Source organism: Scylla paramamosain, chromosome 25 (genome assembly GCF_035594125.1).
Source record: "Scylla paramamosain isolate STU-SP2022 chromosome 25, ASM3559412v1, whole genome shotgun sequence".
NCBI classification, from domain to species: Eukaryota; Metazoa; Arthropoda; class Malacostraca; order Decapoda; family Portunidae; genus Scylla; species Scylla paramamosain.
Window position 1 is genome coordinate 745,223 of NC_087175.1, and position 19,648 is coordinate 764,870.

At 41.3% G+C, this 19,648-nt stretch overlaps 1 protein-coding gene across 1 annotated transcript; it reads right to left on the bottom strand.

Moving 5' to 3' along the window:
• Positions 1-1,474: 1,474 nt before the first annotated feature.
• On the bottom strand, positions 1,475-8,071 carry LOC135112992 (N-myc proto-oncogene protein-like). The gene is made up of 2 exons (XM_064027912.1): positions 8,060-8,071; positions 1,475-6,564 (listed from the first exon to the last, which is right to left on the bottom strand). Exons 1-2 carry the CDS (start codon positions 8,069-8,071, stop codon positions 6,253-6,255), a joined length of 324 nt encoding a protein of 107 aa, XP_063883982.1. The 3' UTR covers positions 1,475-6,252.
• Positions 8,072-19,648: the final 11,577 nt, after the last annotated feature.

Below are 19,648 nucleotides of genomic sequence, written 5' to 3' on the forward strand. Positions count from 1 at the left end.
CTCCTTCACTGCAATATTTTTTCCTCCAAGTATTTTTGTCTCCACTTCTCCCCTTATTTAGGGTGTTAGGTGGTGTTTTGTATGTGTTTTAGATGTTTTTAGCGTGTTTTGGTTATATTGGGTGAGTTTTGTGGGCATATCAGGCTGTTTTAAGTGCTTTTTGGGTGTTTTTAGCATGATTTAGATGCGTTTGGATGAGTTTTTTTTGGGGTATTGAAGTGATGTGGGGTGTTTTGAGTGTGTTTTCGGTGTTTTGGATGTGTTCGGGTGAGTTTTGTGGATATATTTGGGTATTGTTGGGATGTTTTCATTGTATTTTGAATGTTTTAAACGTGTGTTAGGTGTGATTGGATGAGTTTGGATATATATAGGGGTATTTTGAATCTGTTCGGTGTGTCTCGATCATTATTGTTGTATTTAAGGATGTTTTGAGTGTGTTTTGGGTTGTTTTGAGTGCAGTTTGTGTGTGTTTTGGGTTGTTTTGAGTGCAGTTTGTATGTGTTTGGGTGAGTTTTGTTGTAGTTAAGGATGTTCTGAGTGCGTTTTGGGTAAACTTTGTGGGTGTCTTGTGTTTTGAGTGTGTTTTGGGGTATTTTGGCCACACACGCCCCCCAGTAACCCAAATAACGTAACTTAAACACCACAACCTCATCAGATCATACCGTAACATATACAGGACAATCTTATCAGGTCTGTTATACCCACAAGGGCTTGCCACACTCCAGACATTGCGCAGGTACTCGTGAAAAAAGTGTCCCTGCCTCTCCCACTCACTACTCCAGCCCCTAACTCTTCCAACACATAATGAATCCCAATAGACACACACAACCTCACCAAACCCCAACTCATAAGTCTATTCCCCGGCAGGTTGTGAAGTCCACGAAGCACAGGCGGAGGAACAAAGGGGACAAGGACGTGGGGCGGCAATCAGAGGAAAGTCTCTCTTTCTCCAATGCTAGAAATTCTCTCTAAGTCAATCCCCCGGCAGGTTGTGAAGTCCACGAAGCACAAGCACAGGCGGAGGAACAAAGGGGACAAGGACGTGGGGCGGCGATCAGAGGAAAGTCTCTCTCTCTCCAATGCTAGAAATTCTCTCTTTTTTTAGTATTTTTCTCTCCATCTCTCCAAGTATTTTTTTCTCCATATCTCCAGTATTTTCTCTCCTTCACTGCAATATTTTTTCCTCCAAGTATTTTTGTTTCCACTTCTCCCTTATTTTTCCCTTCATCTCCATCAAGTATGTTTCTCTCCATCTCTCCACTATTTTTCTTCCATAACTCAGTTTTCTCTCCATCCATCAAGTATTTTCTCACCTCCAGTATTTTTCCTCCCATTATTTTTTCCCCCCTTCTCTCCATCTCTCCTGTACTTTTCCTTCCATTTCTTTTACTTTCTATCCATCATTCATTTTTTCCCCTCCACCTCCCCTCCACTGTTTCCCTCCACCTCCCTGCAAGGAACACAAACAAACAGGTGGATTGTATAGCTGGTATATTTATTTTCATAACATGTTGCTATAATAATAAATGACTTCAAATAATAAAAAGATTGATAAATTTCTCCATAAAACAATTTTCCATTCAACCAAATAGTAACATTTCTTTCTTTCTTTCCTTCTTCTTCTTCCTATTCAGACTTAAAGATATGAAAAATGGCAATTCTTACAAATTTATAAAAGGGGGAAGGGGGGCCAGGGGGGCAGGTAGGTTTGTTTTGGTTAGGTTTTCTTGTTTGTGTTGTATTGGAGTGAGTGGAGCGAGGAATCTTTGAAAGGGTCCAAATTTCCTCACTTGCTATGGGAGACAATTTGGTAAAGCTTAAAATGTGAGGGGATAAAAATAAAAATAAAAGGTAATAATATTGTTTTGATCTCACCTTGGGATGGTAAACAGGGGAACCAATACCAGGAATGGTGAATAGTGAACAGTTTGTATGTATGTATGGCTGTAAATTTTGACCTAACAGACTGGGTTGATCACACTTTGAACTGGGACAAACAGGGAGGGGGACCAATAACAATAATAATGAATAATGAATACAATAATGAATAATAATAATAATAGTATGTATGTATGCATAACTATAAATTTTGACCTTACATGATACAAAACAGGCCCAAAAATTTGTACATTCATTATAGAAAGAGTGAGTGAGCCACCGTGCACGTTGCAAGTCCAAACGCTTCCAAACACGCCTAAACTAACGCTACGTACGCTGAAAATGTGAAAAAATAGATCTATATTTCATTTTTTTTACTTTTTTTCTCTCATTTTTTTTTTCATTTTCTTGTTTCTGTTCAGCATCAAACTCAGCTGGTGTGCACGGAGACCCAGGGCAAATGGGGGTGTGGGGGACTGGCGGGGCGGGGCGGCACACCCCGCCAGCAAAACACAACGTCCGGACAAAAAAAAAATATATATAAAAAAATAAATAAATAAAAAACAAAGTAAAATAAAATAAAAAAATATTGAAAAAAAATAATCGAGCTTATGTATGTGAAAAAATCTGTAAAAGTACAAATTCCTATTTATTTACACTACATATTCTGGATATACGTGTGTATGTGTGTGTGTGTAGGTGCGTGTGTACATGCCTCTGTCCCTGCATGTGGCCATCTCTCTGTATATTTTTACGTATATCCTGCCTGCCTGCACAGCCTGTGCTAATGTGGGTGCAGGCTTGCCCTCCTGTAGGCCTGGCAGGGTGGGGTGGGTGGAGAGAGGCCACTGGCAGGAGGCAGGGTACAGTTACAGGGTACAGGGCCCTCAGCACAGCACAGGCCCTCTTGAAATCATCAATTACTTAATTAAATTTAGTTTACATTATAAATGTGAATAGATTTTGTATCATTAAGTTATAATTTTAACAGTATAATCAGTTTTCCTGATGTTAAATAGTTAAGTTCATGATATATTTAAGTTACAAGTGTGTGAATGAATTAAACCTTTCAATATTTCCTCTGACAAAGGTTCACACACCCACACACAAACACACAAACACACGCACGTACAATCTCTCATTTTGATTCTGCCTTGACGACTGTCAGGGTGCAGCAACAGACAAACAATGCTTCCTGTCAACATCACCAATGTTTTAGGGTTGTCCACAGCAGGTGGCGGCTAACTGTTCGTTGCAGCAGCAGCAGCAGCAGCAGCAGCAGCAGTAAGTACAAAAGTGAGCAATGGGCAGGAGGGGGTCAGAAGGCCTCGTGACAGCCAGCCAGGCAACATACAAAATGGTGTAGCAAATGGGTTGTTTTGTTATCTACCTCTATATCAACATTATGTATTCACTATTTATCCTTCAAACTAATTACGTTGAGCATTATTCTGCATGTGATGTGCTTAAGGAGAGGATCAGGCACTGCTGTACACTAAATCTTATGCATTAAGTACAAAAAGTTACAGACACACACACACACATACACACACACACACACACACATGCACACTCTCTCTATACACATATATATGGCAACCAAGCTTCAAGAAAACAGTAGGTACAAAACACACAGGTTTGAACACGGGCATACATACAGTACAAGGCTTGGCTAGGCTTCCTCGCCTAAAGGTATATATATAAAGTTATCAAAACATTATCAAAAGGGAGGAGGATAGGCCTAACTGTCTCTTGTAGGCCTCAACACAGCAGCCCAAGTCTCCTTAAAGCACCAATGCAGCGCTATCTTCACTACAAACACACGCGCACACAAGCACACACGTACAAACACACCCACAACCTCTGTCTTTTTTTTTTTTTTGTCTGCCATTAGACGAATGAGAATCATGGAAGTAGGGACCAGACACACGCGCACACATACATACACGCACACACAGGTACGGGTCTTCTCGTGCACACTGGGAGGCTGGGAGGCTGCTGGCATGCACGCTAGGGAGGTGGGGGCGGGGAGAGGAGAGGTTCTGGTCTTGTCTGGCTGTTGGGTTACCATAGGAATCTTGACTTGTACACCTTCAAAACGTCAACTTTCTTGTGCCTCGAATATTAGGTTAGGTCTGGTTAGGTTAGGTTGGGTTAGGTCTGGTCTGGTCTGTGTTGCAATAAAATTTAAGTGTCCCTTAACAATATTTTAATTTTCTGCTTGTCTTGAATACTGTGTTAAGTCAGGTTAGGTCTGGTCTGGGTTGGGTTGGGATCAAATTTTAACTTCCTTCTAACAAAATCTTAACTTTCTGCCTGCCTTGAATACTGTGTTAGGTTAAGTTAGGTCATGACTTTGTGCCTGCTCTGAATACTGGGTTGGGTCTGGTTAAGCTAGGTCTGGGTGTGTTGGATTGGGATAAAACTTTATCTTTCTTCCTACAAAATCTTCACTTTCTACCTCTCCTCTCCTGGGCTGACCTGTGAATGAGCTCACTGCGGCAAAGAAGTGACCTAAGTGTGAGTTACTGTCTGTCTGTCTGTCTGTCTGTCTGTCTGTCTGTCTGTCACTGCTCCTCAAAACACTGCATTGATACTTCATTACTCAAAAAGGTTAAGGCTGTGTGTCTGTCTGTCTGTCTGTTTATCATTGCATTGTTACTTCAGGTGTCTGTCTCTGTGTCTTGCATTGCTAAGTTAGTCTGGTATATGGTCTGTTTGTCTGTCTGTCTGTCACTCCCCACCACAGCCTCCTTTACTGCCTGTCTGTCTGTCAGACACTGGCTCTGCATGGTTAAAATGATGTATTGTTAAGGCAGTTTAGTGTGTGGCCTGTCTGTCTGTCTGTCTGTCACTCCCCACCAGTCTAAAACAGCCTCCAAGCCTCACACAAGCTCTCTCTCTCTCTCTCTCTCTCTCTCTCTCTCTCTCTCTCTCTCTCAGCACACAGTATCCTAAGATCATGGCAAGCAATATAGATATAATATATATTTATATAATATATAACTTAAGGAACATACAACTGAGTTATCATTTTTTTTTTCATCATTTTCTGTGTCTCGGTAAAGCACAGGTGTTACCGACATCCTACGCATCTCTCTCTCTCTCTCTCTCTCTCTCTCTCTCTCTCTCTCTCTCTCTCTCTCCCTCTCTCTCTCTCTCTCTCACCCCTCTCTCTCTCTCTCTCTCTCTCTCTCTCTCTCTCTCCGAGGAACACAGGCGCCCCACCACACGCAGCGGTGCACTTTGGTATAATTCCTGCAGTAGAAACTAAGCAAAAAAAGACTCCTCCACATGAATATAGATAGAAAAAGTAATAATGATGATAATAATAATAAGAGAAAACACACAAGCCTCTCCTCTCTATATCTGCACCACCACCACCACCACCACCACCACAACGCCTCCTCAATAAAGATAGAAAAGATAAAATATTAATGATAATGAAAAAGGAAAGAAAATCAGTCTGTTCTTTCCACCACCAATCGTCACCAGCATCAGTAATAATAATAATAATAATAATAATAATAATAATAATAATAATAATAATAATAATAATAATAATTTTGATGCTTCAACAAGATTATTTCACCATCAAAAAATTAAATGATATGAAACAAGATTAGCTAATTATCATCTATTTTCACTCTCTCTCTCTCCCTCTCCCTCTCATTGAATTCCATCACAAGTAACTCAGATAAACAGTAATAATATTCAGATAAAATTTAACTTCTCTTCCCAACTTCTTCCCACAATTCTACTTGTAAATTTCTGTTCCTTTTCAAAGTCCCAACTTTTTAAAATTTATCAGAAAACATCAACATTATCCTTTCTTCTCCCTTTCTCTCTCAGTCTCTCTCTCAAAACAGTACAAAAAAATCTCTCATTTTCTTTTTAGCCGTAGTTAATTAAAGCATCAGTCGCCAAAACTCAATAAAAAATAATAATAATTCCTTTTTTTCCTTCCTAGGGTCCTTTTTGGCGACTCCATGTCAGGCACTAGGAGTAAACACACACACGCACACACACTTACAGACACATGTACACACAAACGCTCAAGTAACAGGCTAGTAATATTACAATGAATGCTCCCCTCATAGTAGTAGTAGTAGTAGTAGTAGTAGTAATAGAAATAGTTCCTAGTAATCGGATAATTATTATATACACACTCACTATAGAAAATCATTTAGCCTTATCACTAACTGTACAAACAAGAGGAAGAAGCGACGAGGAGGAAGAAGAGGAACGCTGGGATGCACAGACAAGAAAAATAAAGAACAAAGAGCGTAGAGTAAAAAAAATTATAAAAACCGAGAGGAAACACAAACAAACTTAAAAATAAACAGGAAATATGTAGAATTCTGAGGCTTAAGCTCAACTGGAGGTACCACAACACAAAGCTTTCCTCTGCTCAAGCTCCTGCAGTTGTCTCTTAAGCTTCTCCTTCTCCCGCAGCAGTCGGAGCTCTGCCTGCTGGAGGTTTTTGCAATGGAGGGCTGCCTTCTTCAGAATCTGCACTTTAGGGGCCTTCTCCTGGATCTTGGTGTCCGGGACCAGCTGGCGGAGAGTCTCAAAGGCATTCCGCAGGTCGACTCTCCTCTGCCGTTCCAGGGAGTTGTGGACCGACCGCCGCCCCTCGTCATTGTCCCCCTTGTTCCTCCTCCTGTGCTTGGTGGACTTGACGACCTGCCGGGGAAGTGGTTGTTGAGTTACGGTTGTTGAGGTCGTTTGGTTGGGTTTTGTCAGGTTGTGTGGGTTTAAAGGGTCTTGTTTGGTGTTATACGAGTATATATATATATTTTTTTTTTTTATACAAGCCAAAGCAGTGGTACATGGGAGCCGGTACATAGCAGCTCTACAATGATACATATAAGCTAAAGCAGTGGTACATAGGAGCCGGTACATAACAGCTCTACAATGGTACATATAAGCCAAAGCAGTGATACATAGCAGACGGTACATGACAGCCGACGGTACATTGCAGGTAGCATTCCCCCGTCCTCACCCTCACTGCAGTGTGGGTGTGGGAATTATGGGTAATGTTTTGAATTCTCTCTCTCTCTCTCTCTCTCTCTCTCTCTCTCTCTCTCTCTCTCTCTCTCTCTCTCTCAGCATCCCTTCCTCTTCATAAATTTTTCTTCTTCTCTTCCCCAAAAGATTCATAGTTTCTCTCTCTCTCTCTCTCTCTCTCTCTCTCTCTCTCTCTCTCTCTCTCTCTCTCTCTCTCTCTTGGCACTAAAGCTAGTTTAATGTTTCGTCTTACTCCACAACACAGAAATCTAACTCTTCTTCCTGTCTGCTTTGCTCTCACCGTCTCTCTCTCTCTCTCTCTCTCTCTCTCTCTCTCTCTCTCTCTCTCTCTCTCTCTCTCTCTCTCTCTCTCTCTCTCTCTCTCCCCCTCGAGGTCCTTGGCACTGTCTGTCTGGTCTCATGAATGCCAGGCTAGCTTGTGTCGCCATCCCAGATTTGGGTGCCAAGTAATCTCTCTCTCTCTCTCTCTCTCTCTCTCTCTCTCTCTCTCTCTCTCTCTCTCTCGTTGCGTCTTTTTTCTTTTCCTTCTCTTTCTCTGTAGTCTCTCCCTCTCCTCCTCCTCCTCCTCCTCTCCCTCCTCCTCCTCCTCCTCCTCCTCCTCCTCCTCTCCCTCCTCCTCCACATCAGAGGCTGCACACAACACTTCTTCCTATTTTTCATATGATCAAAAAGAGAGAGAGAGAGAGAGAGAGAGAGAGAGAGAGAGAGAGAGAGAGAGAGAGAGAGAGAGAGAGAGAGAGAGAGAGAGAGAGAGAGAGAGAGAGAGAGAGAGAGAGAGAGAGAGAGAGAGAGAGAGAGAGAGGGGGGGGGGGGGCTGTACCCAAGGCGATGACACACGCTTGGGAATGCCCGCAGGAGGAAGAAGAGAGGGGAAAGGGAAGAGGAAGATGAGGAGGAGGAAGAGGGGAAGGGCTGTGAGTGAGTGACTATGTGTGGAATGCTTAAAGTTGAATCAAACACTCTCTCTCTCTCTCTCTCTCTCTCTCTCTCTCTCTCTCTCTCTCTCTCTCTCTCTCATGATTACTATAGCATTGTATATGTATAAGCATGTGTATTAATGTCGTTATGAATACTGGATGGATAATGAACAAGTAGTGTTTGTATATATGCATGAAGGAAGTCACTGGAATACACATACATACATACATACGTTCATATACATACTGATATATTTAAGGAGAGAAATAAAGACGAACAGATGGAGAAAGATAAAACGGAAAGGGAAGGAAAGATACGGAATAGGTAGATTGATAGACAGACAGACAGACAGACAAACATATAAATAGATAGATAAGTAGATAGATAAAAACTATTAATCCTACAAGTAAAAAATAAATAATCTTACAACCAACTTCTGCTACCACCACCAGCATCACCACAACCACCAACACCACCACCACCACCACCACAACCCTAACCCAATACCGCAATTTCAGAGGACGAAGTAGACGTGGTATCCTGCCCAGAACAGGACATGACCACCACCACCACTACCACCACCACCACCACCAACTCGAGACTGCTCCCTCCCGCCACCCAGACCCCAGCCACCACCACCACCACCACCAAAGCCTCTGTGGACGTGAAGCGACAACTGCAGCTGGCGATTCAAGAGGCGGTGAGGAACAGGCAGAACAAAAATGGCGTTGCGAGTACTGGTGGTGATGGTGGTGAGGTGGCGGCCCCTACCAGACTTGTTTCAGTGAAGATCAAGACACAGGGCAAGCCAGCGGCGTACACCAAGAGGATGCGGGACTATCATTCTGAGGTACGGTGCTCGGGGCTTGTTTTTTTTTTGGGGGGGGAGGGGAGGGGATAATTGGGTTGTTGTTGTTTTTTTGGGTTAATGTTTATTTTTGCTTGTTTCTATTCATTATTATTATTATTATTATTATTATTTATTTTAATTTGTATTTTTTTTCTTATTGCTGTTCAACTATTTTTTTTTTATTTAGTTTCATTTTTCTTTTTCTCTTACTGTTTAACTACTACTATTACTACTACAACTACAACCTTAACACTATCACATACACAGCCCGCCCGCCCGCCCACACACACACACACATACACAACTTCCCTAACTCATTCACAGCCTTCATTTCCTACCACGCAGCTCAGGTGCACCAAACACTCCTCTGTATTCCGAAAACAGCGACTCGCAATGGTAAATAGACCGCAAGAAAAATAGGAATCAACCCAAACTCATCGTATTCTCACGGGAAACTATCGCGACTCTGCCAAATCTCCGCTATTTCTCAGATTTTTAGCCACATCACGTCCAATTACCACGACTGCAGCACCTCACTTAGCTCTCATGCATATTTTACCATTAGATTAAGTAGACACTCACATAATGCTGAAATAAAGCAGATTAGTAACGTACAAACACAGCACGTGGCACGTAAGACAACCCTGCTTATCCCGCCCGTCATTACATCATAAATACTCGTAAATAAACTCCCAATGTTCATTAGCTCGTATTTACCTTTGCTATCCCCCCGGTGTCCTTCCCTCGCAGCCACAGATACGGACAGGCCTCCAGATCGGCGATGTGCCACGATAATTCACGGACTCACTCACGCGTAATATTACGTCGACCATTGCTCGTCTCGAAGTGATGGTGGTGGTGGTCTTCCAGTCAGATGAAGTTCTTTTTTATAATAATATCGTAGTTAAAATGTGTTAAAATATTCTAAATGCGTGATTTTGTATATATTTTTTTGTAATTTGGTTTTATTTGTTTTTTAGATTTAGTTTGATTGTGAAATTAAATGTTGGTTTAAATAGTGTTACATTTTTGCTATGAGAAAACGTAGTTATTGAAAGAAGAATCGTCATCTATCATGCATACAATCTTCCTTTACTACTAATTATTTTAGTTTCATATTGTAATTTTTGTTTAGTAATTTTGTGCGTCGTTCAAATCACCAAAATATCGACATTGGCATGAATTAACATTTTCTTGCACTTTTGTAACTGCTGTAAGATAAATATATAATGAAATAAACGGTAATATCGAGAACTAGAATCGTAATCCTGAAATATATAGGTAGAAAGAAGAGAGGGGAGGAGAGGAGATAGGGAATGAGAAAAGGAGAAAAAAAAAAAAAAGGGCTACATTGACTCTTAAATATTCTTTCTCATATATTTTGAGCTTCTTTTCTATAATTGTTTGTTTATTTTCTTTCTTAATCTTTACTTATTTCCCTATTCATTTGTTTGTTTACCTTGTCATATTCATATTCTATCTTATTTCAACTATCTTATCTTTTCCTTCCGTATCCAAACTGTCACATACATTATCCTATCAATTCTTAATCCTAATCATCTTTTTTTCCCAACCCAACATGCATATTTCTATCATTTTACCTCTTATCCTTTCCTTATCACATTACCCACCCAGTCTTTATCCTAACTACCAATACAGGCATTCCTAATCTATCCTAACCCAACTTTTAGCATTACCAGTTCTAAATTATCATAAAAAAACATTCCCAACCTATCTTAACCAAACCATAAGTCTTGACAAGCCTAATTAAACATATCTAGCGTACCCCGCTCTTAACTGCATGACTCTACCAAACACAAGTCATTATATAATACCTATCTACTCTTCCCTAACTCTCTCACTAACCTTCCTAACCCAGACAGCTCAGTAAACACAACCTATTCTATATTTACCCATTCATCCACATCAATATACCTATGAATACATTTCTTACTGCTTATATCCATATCTGATTTATGTATCTAACCTATCCTAACAGTACCACAAAGCCTAACAATCCCAACTACATAATTGCCTTTTACAGATCATTACACACACACCTAACTTATTTCAACTCTTGTATTGAACCTAGCTACATAACCCTTCCTTCTGCTGGCTATCCTGACTATGATATCTACCTTAACAGTCCTATATTCTCTTTGTAAACATGTCTTGCCTCCTCTGACATGCCCTTTTCACCTTGACACCTCTAATTATGTCACCTTTCCCTCTGCTGTGTACCTAAACAATCATAAATTTTCATAACAAACATATGTGTACTATTTTAATTTTACTGTCAGTCTTAGCTAGGTTATATAATGCCTAAGTACTCATTACAAACAAAAATAACTTCTTGTAACCTTTCCTAACAATGCTTTTAATTGTTAACAACCCTAACTAAACAACAAACATGTCTACCCTAACCTAACAAGCTTATATAATGCCTAATAAGTCTCTTTAGAGCCACATAACCTCACAAACCCAACCAAAAAATGCTAACAACCTTAACTGAACAACCAGCACAACTTTCCCTACCCTAACTTTGCCTAACCAATCAAAACAAACACACACAACCTCTCATAACCATCCAAACATCACAAACAACCCTTAACAACCCTAACTAGACAACAAACACATCTAATCTACCCTAACAAGCTTATACTCGTATATATATATATATATATATATATATATATATATATATATATATATATATATATATATATATATATATATATATATATATATATATATATATATATATATATATATATATATATCATGCCAACAAGGGCTTGCCACACTCCAGACACTGCGCAGGTACCCCTGAAAGTCTGCCTCCTTTCCCACACACCACACCAACCCCTAATCTCTCTCTCTCTCTCTCTCTCTCTCTCTCTCTCTCTCTCTCACGACTGTTTCTGAAAGCCATAAAGATGATTAGCATGGTTTTCAGGGGTATTTCTCCTGTTATTAATGTAAAAATGTTGTTATTGTGTCACTAGAACCGTAAAAAGCACCCTTGAAAACCTGTCAGCTCGACTAGAACCTTTTAAAAGCGTATTTCTTCTGTTACTAATGTAGAATTGTTGTTAATCTGTCACTAGAACTGTAAAACCACCCTTGAAAACCTGTGCAACTACTGAGAGAAAGAGAGAGAGAGAGAGAGAGAGAGAGCATTTAGTTGAGCCTATCCTGGGCTAGTTCGTATTTGCTGCGGTAACGGTGCAGCAGTGAGTGAAATTTTCGTTAATAATCACGTAGCTGGTGTGACGTTTGGAAAGGGAAGTAAGGAAGTGAAAGATATTTATATTATTTGAATTATCATTTGATAACATGTCAACTTGTGTGTGTGTGTGTGTGTGTGGACTGGATGGGTTGAAGAGCATTGACAGATGGCGCTGGGGAGGGAGAGCGGGCGGCTGGCTGGCTGGCCACCTGCAGTGTTTTGGCCAGCACTGGTCAGTCCTACCCCACACGCTCTATTAAGCAGTGTTTCCGTATTCCTGGCAGCTTCTCCCTGCACCGAGCACCGCCAGGCAGCACCAGAGAGGCACGAGTACGTAAGGTGAGGCCAGCAGTGCCAGCCTCACTGCCTTCACCTACAGCATCCTCCTCCTCCCTGTAGTGTTGTACTCGTTTATTTAGGTCTTATTATTAGTTGTTTAGGTATTTTTGGGGGTTATTTATTTATTTTTAGGTTTCGTTTACATCAGAGTCTGGAAACAGTTGGAGATTTAGGCAAATATTGAATGTTGATCAATATGTAAACAAGCTGTCAGCTGGGGTAGAGGCGGGGCTTCAGTTATTTCAGCCATTATTTGCCTCGTCTTTCACTTATTGTAAGCCAAACATATCACAAAATGTAGCCACATGTCTAGCCTTAATATCCGCTGGTCAGATAAAGCCGCCATTGCCTGCTTTTGGTGTCATGAACGAATAATTAACGAAATATGGCCGCCGGCTTCCCCACTGTGGTCGCCGCCGAGGGCGGCCATGATGGACTCCTGCATGTTCCAGCTCGCAAGTTCCAATATTTTTTTATATTTTTTTGAATTACTTTATTTGGCTTCTATAGTACAATTTTGTGGTTTCTAAAAATATTTTGTTGCTTATGAAGTGTGTTTCATGCTTCAGGTAAGTAAATGTGCTGGATTTATTGTTGTTTTTTTGCGTAAATAAGGGGCGGTTTGTACGGTTTTTTTTACCCAAGACGATTCTTGGCTTTTTTATTTGAGCCTTTAGTGAAGATTTTACTGCTTTAAAAAATCGTTTATGACATTTAAAATGTTTTGCGTTCCTGTTGAGCTAAGTATGTGGAATTTGAAATAGCTTTTAATCCCGTTAAAAGTGTTGATTTTGCCATTTTTTAGATTCTTTATTTCTCAATTTCAGCTTGTAACTAACTTTACATTGTTTTAAAAAATAGTTCAGATTTTTTAAAGTGTTTTTTCATTGTTGTAAAGTGAAGTGGGTGGACTTTTCAATGGTTTTAATAGTGTCAAAGGTTCCAACACTTTTCCATATTTCATATTAATATTTTTTTACAACTACTCAGGCTGGAGATGTTTTGATATTGTGAATATTAATTTAAGTAATTGTCAAGTCAGAATATATAATGCATTCGAGCCTAGCTTCATTTTTTCTAAGGGTCAATTTTAAAATGAAATACGTTACGTACGTAAGCCAGCGGGCTGGTGGCAGTTCGCCTGTGACGTCATCAAGCCGGGACCCGCTCGGTTCCGGTGTTTCCTAGTCAGTATTTTCCTTAATTTCCAGTGTTTTTCAGGTGTTTCCAGCTGTTTCCATACTCAGGTGTGTAGGTTGTAGTAGTAGTAGGAAAAAAAAATATAGAAATGGAGGAGAAGGAAGAAGTAAGGAGAAATGGAGGAGGAGGAGGCATAACGGGTAAATACCAATGTTTAGCTTAGTTTCCCTTCTTGCCCTGCCTTTCTCTAATATTTCGTGTGTTTTGAATGTTTTAACTGCTTTGGGTGTATCTAGGAGTGTTGGGTGTTTTGAGTTTTGGGGGTGTTTAGGTGTGTTTAGGATGTATGTTTGCTGTTTTTTTTTTTTTTTTTTTTTTTTTGGGTGGGGGGTGAATTTAGGGTGTTTTAAGTTTCGCTTAGGATGTTTTTAGGTGTATTTTACGTGTTTTTAGTCTTGTGGAGTGTTTTAAGTATATTGTGGAGTGTTTTGGTGTGTTTTGGGTGTGTCTGGGAATATGTTAAGGTGCTGTTAGTTTGTTTTGGGTGCTGTAAGTGTTTTGGGTGAGTTTTGGTGTGTGTGTGTGTGGGGTCCTTTGGGTGTATTTGAGTGTGAGTGGGGTGTATTGGGTGCGTTTTGGTGTGTTTTACGCGTATTCTGTGATGTTCTGTGGTGTTGTGCTTCAATGAGTTGTGTGGTATTTTGGGTGAATTTGAGTGTTTTGAGTGTGGGTGAATTTTGTGGATGGTTAGGAAGCTCAGAGTGTTTTGAGTGTGTTTTGGATATTTTGAGTGTTTGGGTGAGTTTTGTGGGTATTGTAGGGTGTTATGTGGTGTTTTGTGTGTGTTTTGGATGTTTTTTTAGCGTGTTTTGGTTATATTGGCTGAGTTTTGTGGGCATATCAGGGTGTTTTGAGTGCTTTTTGGGTGTTTTTAGCGTGATTTAGATGTGTTTGGGTGAATTTTTTGGGTATTGAGGTGATGTGGGGTGTTTTGAGTGTGTTTTCAATGATTAAAGACGTGTTTTGGATGTGTTCGGGTGAATTTTGTGGATATATTTGGGTATTGTGGGGATGTTTTGAGTGTATTTTGAATGATTTAAACGTGTGTTAGGTGTGATTGGGTGAGTTTGGTTATATTTAGGGGTATTTTGAATCTCTTGAGTGTGTCTGGGTCATTATTGTTGTATTTAAGGATGTTTTGAGTGTGTTTCGGGTTGTTTTGAGTGCAGTTTGTGTGTGTTTTGGGTTGTTTTGAGTGCAGTTTGTATGTGTTTAGTTGAGTTTTGTTGTAGTTAAGGATGTTCTGAGTGCGTTTTGGGTAAACTTTGTGGGTGTCTTGTGTTTTGAGTGTGTTTTGGGGTATTTTGGCCACACACGCCCCCCAGTAACCCAAATAACGTAACTTTTTTTTTTTTTTTTTTATGTAGGAAGGATACTGGCCAAGGGCAACAAAAATCTAATAAAAAAAATGCCCACTGAAATGCCAGTCCCTAAAAGGGTCAAAGCAGTGGTCAAAAATTGGTGGATAAGTGTCTTGAAACCTCCCTCTTGAAGGAATTCAAGTCATAGGAAGGTGGAAATACAGAAGCAGGCAAGGAGTTCCAGAGTTTACCAGAGAAAGGGATGAATGATTGAGAATACTGGTTAACTCTTGCATTAGAGAGGTGGACAGAATAGGAGTGAGAGAAAGAAGAAAGTCTTGTGCAGCGAGGCCGCGGAAGGAGGGGAGGCATGCAGTTAGCAAGATCAGAAGAGCAGTTAGCATGAAAATAGCGGTAGAAGACAGCAAGAGATGCAACATTGCGGCGGTGAGAGAGAGGCTGAAGACAGTCAGTTAGAGGAGAGGAGTTGATGAGACGAAAAGCTTTTGATTCCACCCTGTCTAGAACAGCAGTATGAGTGGAACCCCCCCAGACATGTGAAGCATACTCCATACATGGACGGATAAGGCCCTTGTACAGAGTTAGCAGCTGGGGGGGTGAGAAAAACTGGCGGAGACGTCTCAGAACACCTAACTTCATAGAAGCCGTTTTAGCTAGAGATGAGATGTGAAGTTTCCAGTTCAGATTATAAGTAAAGGACAGACCGAGGATGTTCAGTGTAGAAGAGGGGGACAGTTGAGTGTCATTGAAGAAGAGGGGATAGTTGTCTGGAAGATTGTGTCGAGTTGATAGATGGAGGAATTGAGTTTTTGAGGCATTGAACAATACCAAGTTTGCTCTGCCCCAATCAGAAATTTTAGAAAGATCAGAAGTCAGGCGTTCTGTGGCTTCCCTGCGTGATATGTTTACCTCCTGAAGGGTTGGACGTCTATGAAAAGACGTGGAAAAGTGCAGGGTGGTATCATCAGCATAGGAGTGGATAGGACAAGAAGTTTGGTTTAGAAGATCATTAATGAATAATAAGAAGAGAGTGGGTGACAGGACAGAACCCTGAGGAACACCACAGTTAATAGATTTAGGAGAAGAACAGTGACCGTCTACCACAGCAGCAATAGAACGGTCAGAAAGGAAACTTGAGATGAAGTTACAGAGAGAAGGATAGAAACCGTAGGAGGGTAGTTTGGAAATCAAAGCTTTGTGCCAGACTCTATCAAAGGCTTTTGATATGTCCAAGGCAACAGCAAAAGTTTCACCAAAGTCTCTAAAAGAGGATGACCAAGACTCAGTAAGGAAAGCCAGAAGATCACCAGTAGAGCGTCCTTGACGGAACCCATACTGGCGATCAGATAGAAGGTTGTGAAGTGATAGATGTTTAAGAATCTTCCTGTTGAGGATAGATTCAAAAACTTTAGATAAGCAGGAAATTAAAGCAATAGGACGGTAGTTTGAGGGATTAGAGCGGTCACCCTTTTTAGGAACAGGTTGAATGTAGGCAAACTTCCAGCAAGAAGGAAAGGTAGATGTTGACAGACAGAGCTGAAAGAGTTTGACTAGGCAAGGTGCAAGCACGGAGGCACAGTTTCGGAGAACAATAGGAGGGACCCCATCAGGTCCATAAGCCTTCTGAGGGTTTAGGCCAGCGAGGGCATGGAAAACATCATTACGAAGAATTTTAATACGAGGCATGAAGTAGTCAGAGGGTGGAGGAGAGGGAGGAACAAGCCCAGAATCGTCCAAGGTAGAGTTTTTAGCAAAGGTTTGAGCAAAGAGTTCAGCTTTAGAAATAGATGTGATAGCAGTGGTGCCATCTGGTTGAAGTAGAGGAGGGAAAGAAGAAGAAGCAAAGTTATTGGAGATATTTTTGGCTAGATGCCAGAAATCACGAGGGGAGTTAGATCTTGAAAGGTTTTGACATTTTCTGTTAATGAAGGAGTTTTTGGCTAGTTGGAGAACAGACTTGGCATGGTTCCGGGCAGAAATATAAAGTGCATGAGATTCTGGTGAAGGAAGGCTTAAGTACCTTTTGTGGGCCACCTCTCTATCATGTATAGCACGAGAACAAGCTGCGTTAAACCAAGGTTTAGAAGGTTTAGGACGAGAAAAAGAGTGAGGAATGTACGCCTCCATGCCAGACACTATCACCTCTGTTATGCGCTCAGCACACAAAGACGGGTCTCTGACACGGAAGCAGTAGTCATTCCAAGGAAAATCAGCAAAATACCGCCTCAGGTCCCCCCAACTAGCAGAGGCAAAACGCCAGAGGCACCTTCGCTTAGGGGGATCCTGAGGAGGGATTGGAGTGATAGGACAAGATAAAGATATGAGATTGTGATCGGAGGAGCCCAACGGAGAAGAAAGGGTAACAGCATAAGCAGAAGGATTAGAGGTCAGGAAAAGGTCAAGAATGTTGGGCGTATCTCCAAGACGGTCAGGAATACGAGTAGGGTGTTGCACCAATTGCTCTAGGTCATGGAGGATAGCAAAGTTGTAGGCTAGTTCACCAGGATGGTCAGTGAAGGGAGAGGAAAGCCAAAGCTGGTGGTGAACATTGAAGTCTCCAAGAATGGAGATCTCTGCAAAAGGGAAGAGGGTCAGAATGTGCTCCACTTTGGAAGTTAAGTAGTCAAAGAATTTCTTATAGTCAGAGGAGTTAGGAGAGAGGTATACAGCACAGATAAATTTAGTATGAGAATGACTCTGTAGTCGAAGCCAGATGGTGGAAAACTCGGAAGATTCAAGAGCGTGGGCACGAGAGCAGGTTAAGTCATTGCGCACATAAACGCAGCATCCAGCTTTGGATCGAAAATGAGGATAGAGAAAGTAGGAGGGAACAGAAAAGGGGCTACTGTCAGTTGCCTCAGACACCTGAGTTTCAGTGAGGAAAAGAAGATGAGGTTTAGAAGAGGAGAGGTGGTGTTCTACAGATTGAAAATTAGATCTTAGACCGCGAATGTTGCAGAAGTTAATGAAGAAAAAGTTGAGGGGGGTGTCAAGACACTTACGGTCGTCGACGGAAAGGCAGTCCGACCTGGGGACATTTATGGTCCCCTCCCCAGATGGGGACTCCGAGGCTGGTGTAGGAGTCGCCATGATTTTAAATTTTTTTGAGTGAAAGGTGTGTGTGTTATTAGGTGCTTGTAGTTTTGTGTGGAGGAAGAGAGTTGTCTTTAGAGGGCAGGCTGTGACTACCCCCTAACAACCACAACCTCATCAGATCTTACCGTAACATATACAGGACAATCTTATCGGGTCTGTTATACCCACAAGGGCTTGCCACATTCCAGACATTGTGCAGGTACTCGTGAAAAAAGTGTCCCTGCCTCTCCCACTCACTACTCCAGCCCCTAACTCTTCCAACACATAATGAATCCCAATAGACACACACAACCTCACCAAACCCCAACTCATAAGTCTATCTCCCGGCAGGTTGTGAAGTCCACGAAGCACAGGCGGAGGAACAAAGTGGACAAGGACGTGGGGCAGCAATCAGAGGAAAGTCTCTCTCTCTCCAATGCTAGAAATTCTCTCTAAGTCAATCCCCCGGCAGGTTGTGAAGTCCACGGAGCACAAGCACAGGCGGAGGAACAAAGGGGACAAGGACGTGGGGCGGCGATCAGAGGAAAGTCTCTCTCTCTCCAATGCTAGAAATTCTCTCTTTTTTTTTTTTGTATTTTTCTCTCCATCTCTCCAAGTATTTTTTTCTCCATATCTCCAGTATTTTCTCTCCTTCACTGCAATATTTTTTCCTCCAAGTATTTTTGTCTCCACTTCTCCCCTTATATAGGGTGTTATGTGGTGTTTTGTGTGTGTTTTAGATGCTTTTAGCGTGTTTTGGTTATATTGGGTGAGTTTTGTGGGCATATCAGGCTGTTTTAAGTGCTTTTTGGGTGTTTTTAGCATGATTTAGATGTGTTTGGATGAGTTTTTTTTTGGGTATTGAAGTGATGTGGGGTGTTTTGAGTGTGTTTTCGGTGTTTTGGATGTGTTTGGGTGAGTTTTGTGGATATATTTGGGTATTGTTGGGATGTTTTCATTGTATTTTGAATGTTTTAAACGTGTGTTAGGTGTAATTGGATGAGTTTTGTTATATTTAGGGGTATTTTGAATCTCTTGGGTGTGTCTGGGTCATTATTGTTATATTTAAGGATGTTTTGAGTATGTTTTGGGTTGTTTTGAGTGCAGTTTGTGTGTGTTTTTGGGTGAGTTTTGTTGTATTTAGGGATATTTTGAATCTCTTGGGTGTGTCTGGGTCATTATAGTTGTATTTAATGATGTTTTGGGTGTGTTTTGGGTTGTTTTGAGTGTAGTTTGTGTGTGTTTGGGTGAGTTTTGTTGTAGTTAAGGATGTTCTGAGTGCAGTTTGGGTAAACTTTGTGGGTGTCTTGTGTTTTGAGTGTGTTTTGGGGTATTTTGGCCACACACGCCCTCCAGTAACCCAAATAACGTAACTTAAACACCACAACCTCATCAGATCATACCGTAACATATACAGGACAATCTTATCAGGTCTGTTATACCCACAAGGGCTTGCCACACTCCAGACATTGCGCAGGTACTCGTGAAAAAAGTGTCCCTGCCTCTCCCACTCACTACTCCAGCCCCTAACTCTTCCAACACATAATGAATCCCAATAGACACACACAACCTCACCAAACCCCAACTCATAAGTCTATTCCCCGGCAGGTTGTGAAGTCCACGAAGCACAGGCGGAGGAACAAAGTGGACAAGGACGTGGGGCGGCAATCAGAGGAAAGTCTCTCTCTCTCCAATGCTAGAAATTCTCTCTAAGTCAATCCCCCGGCAGGTTGTGAAGTCCACGAAGCACAGGCGGAGGAACAAAGGAGACAAGGACGTGGGGCGGCGATCAGAGGAAAGTATCTC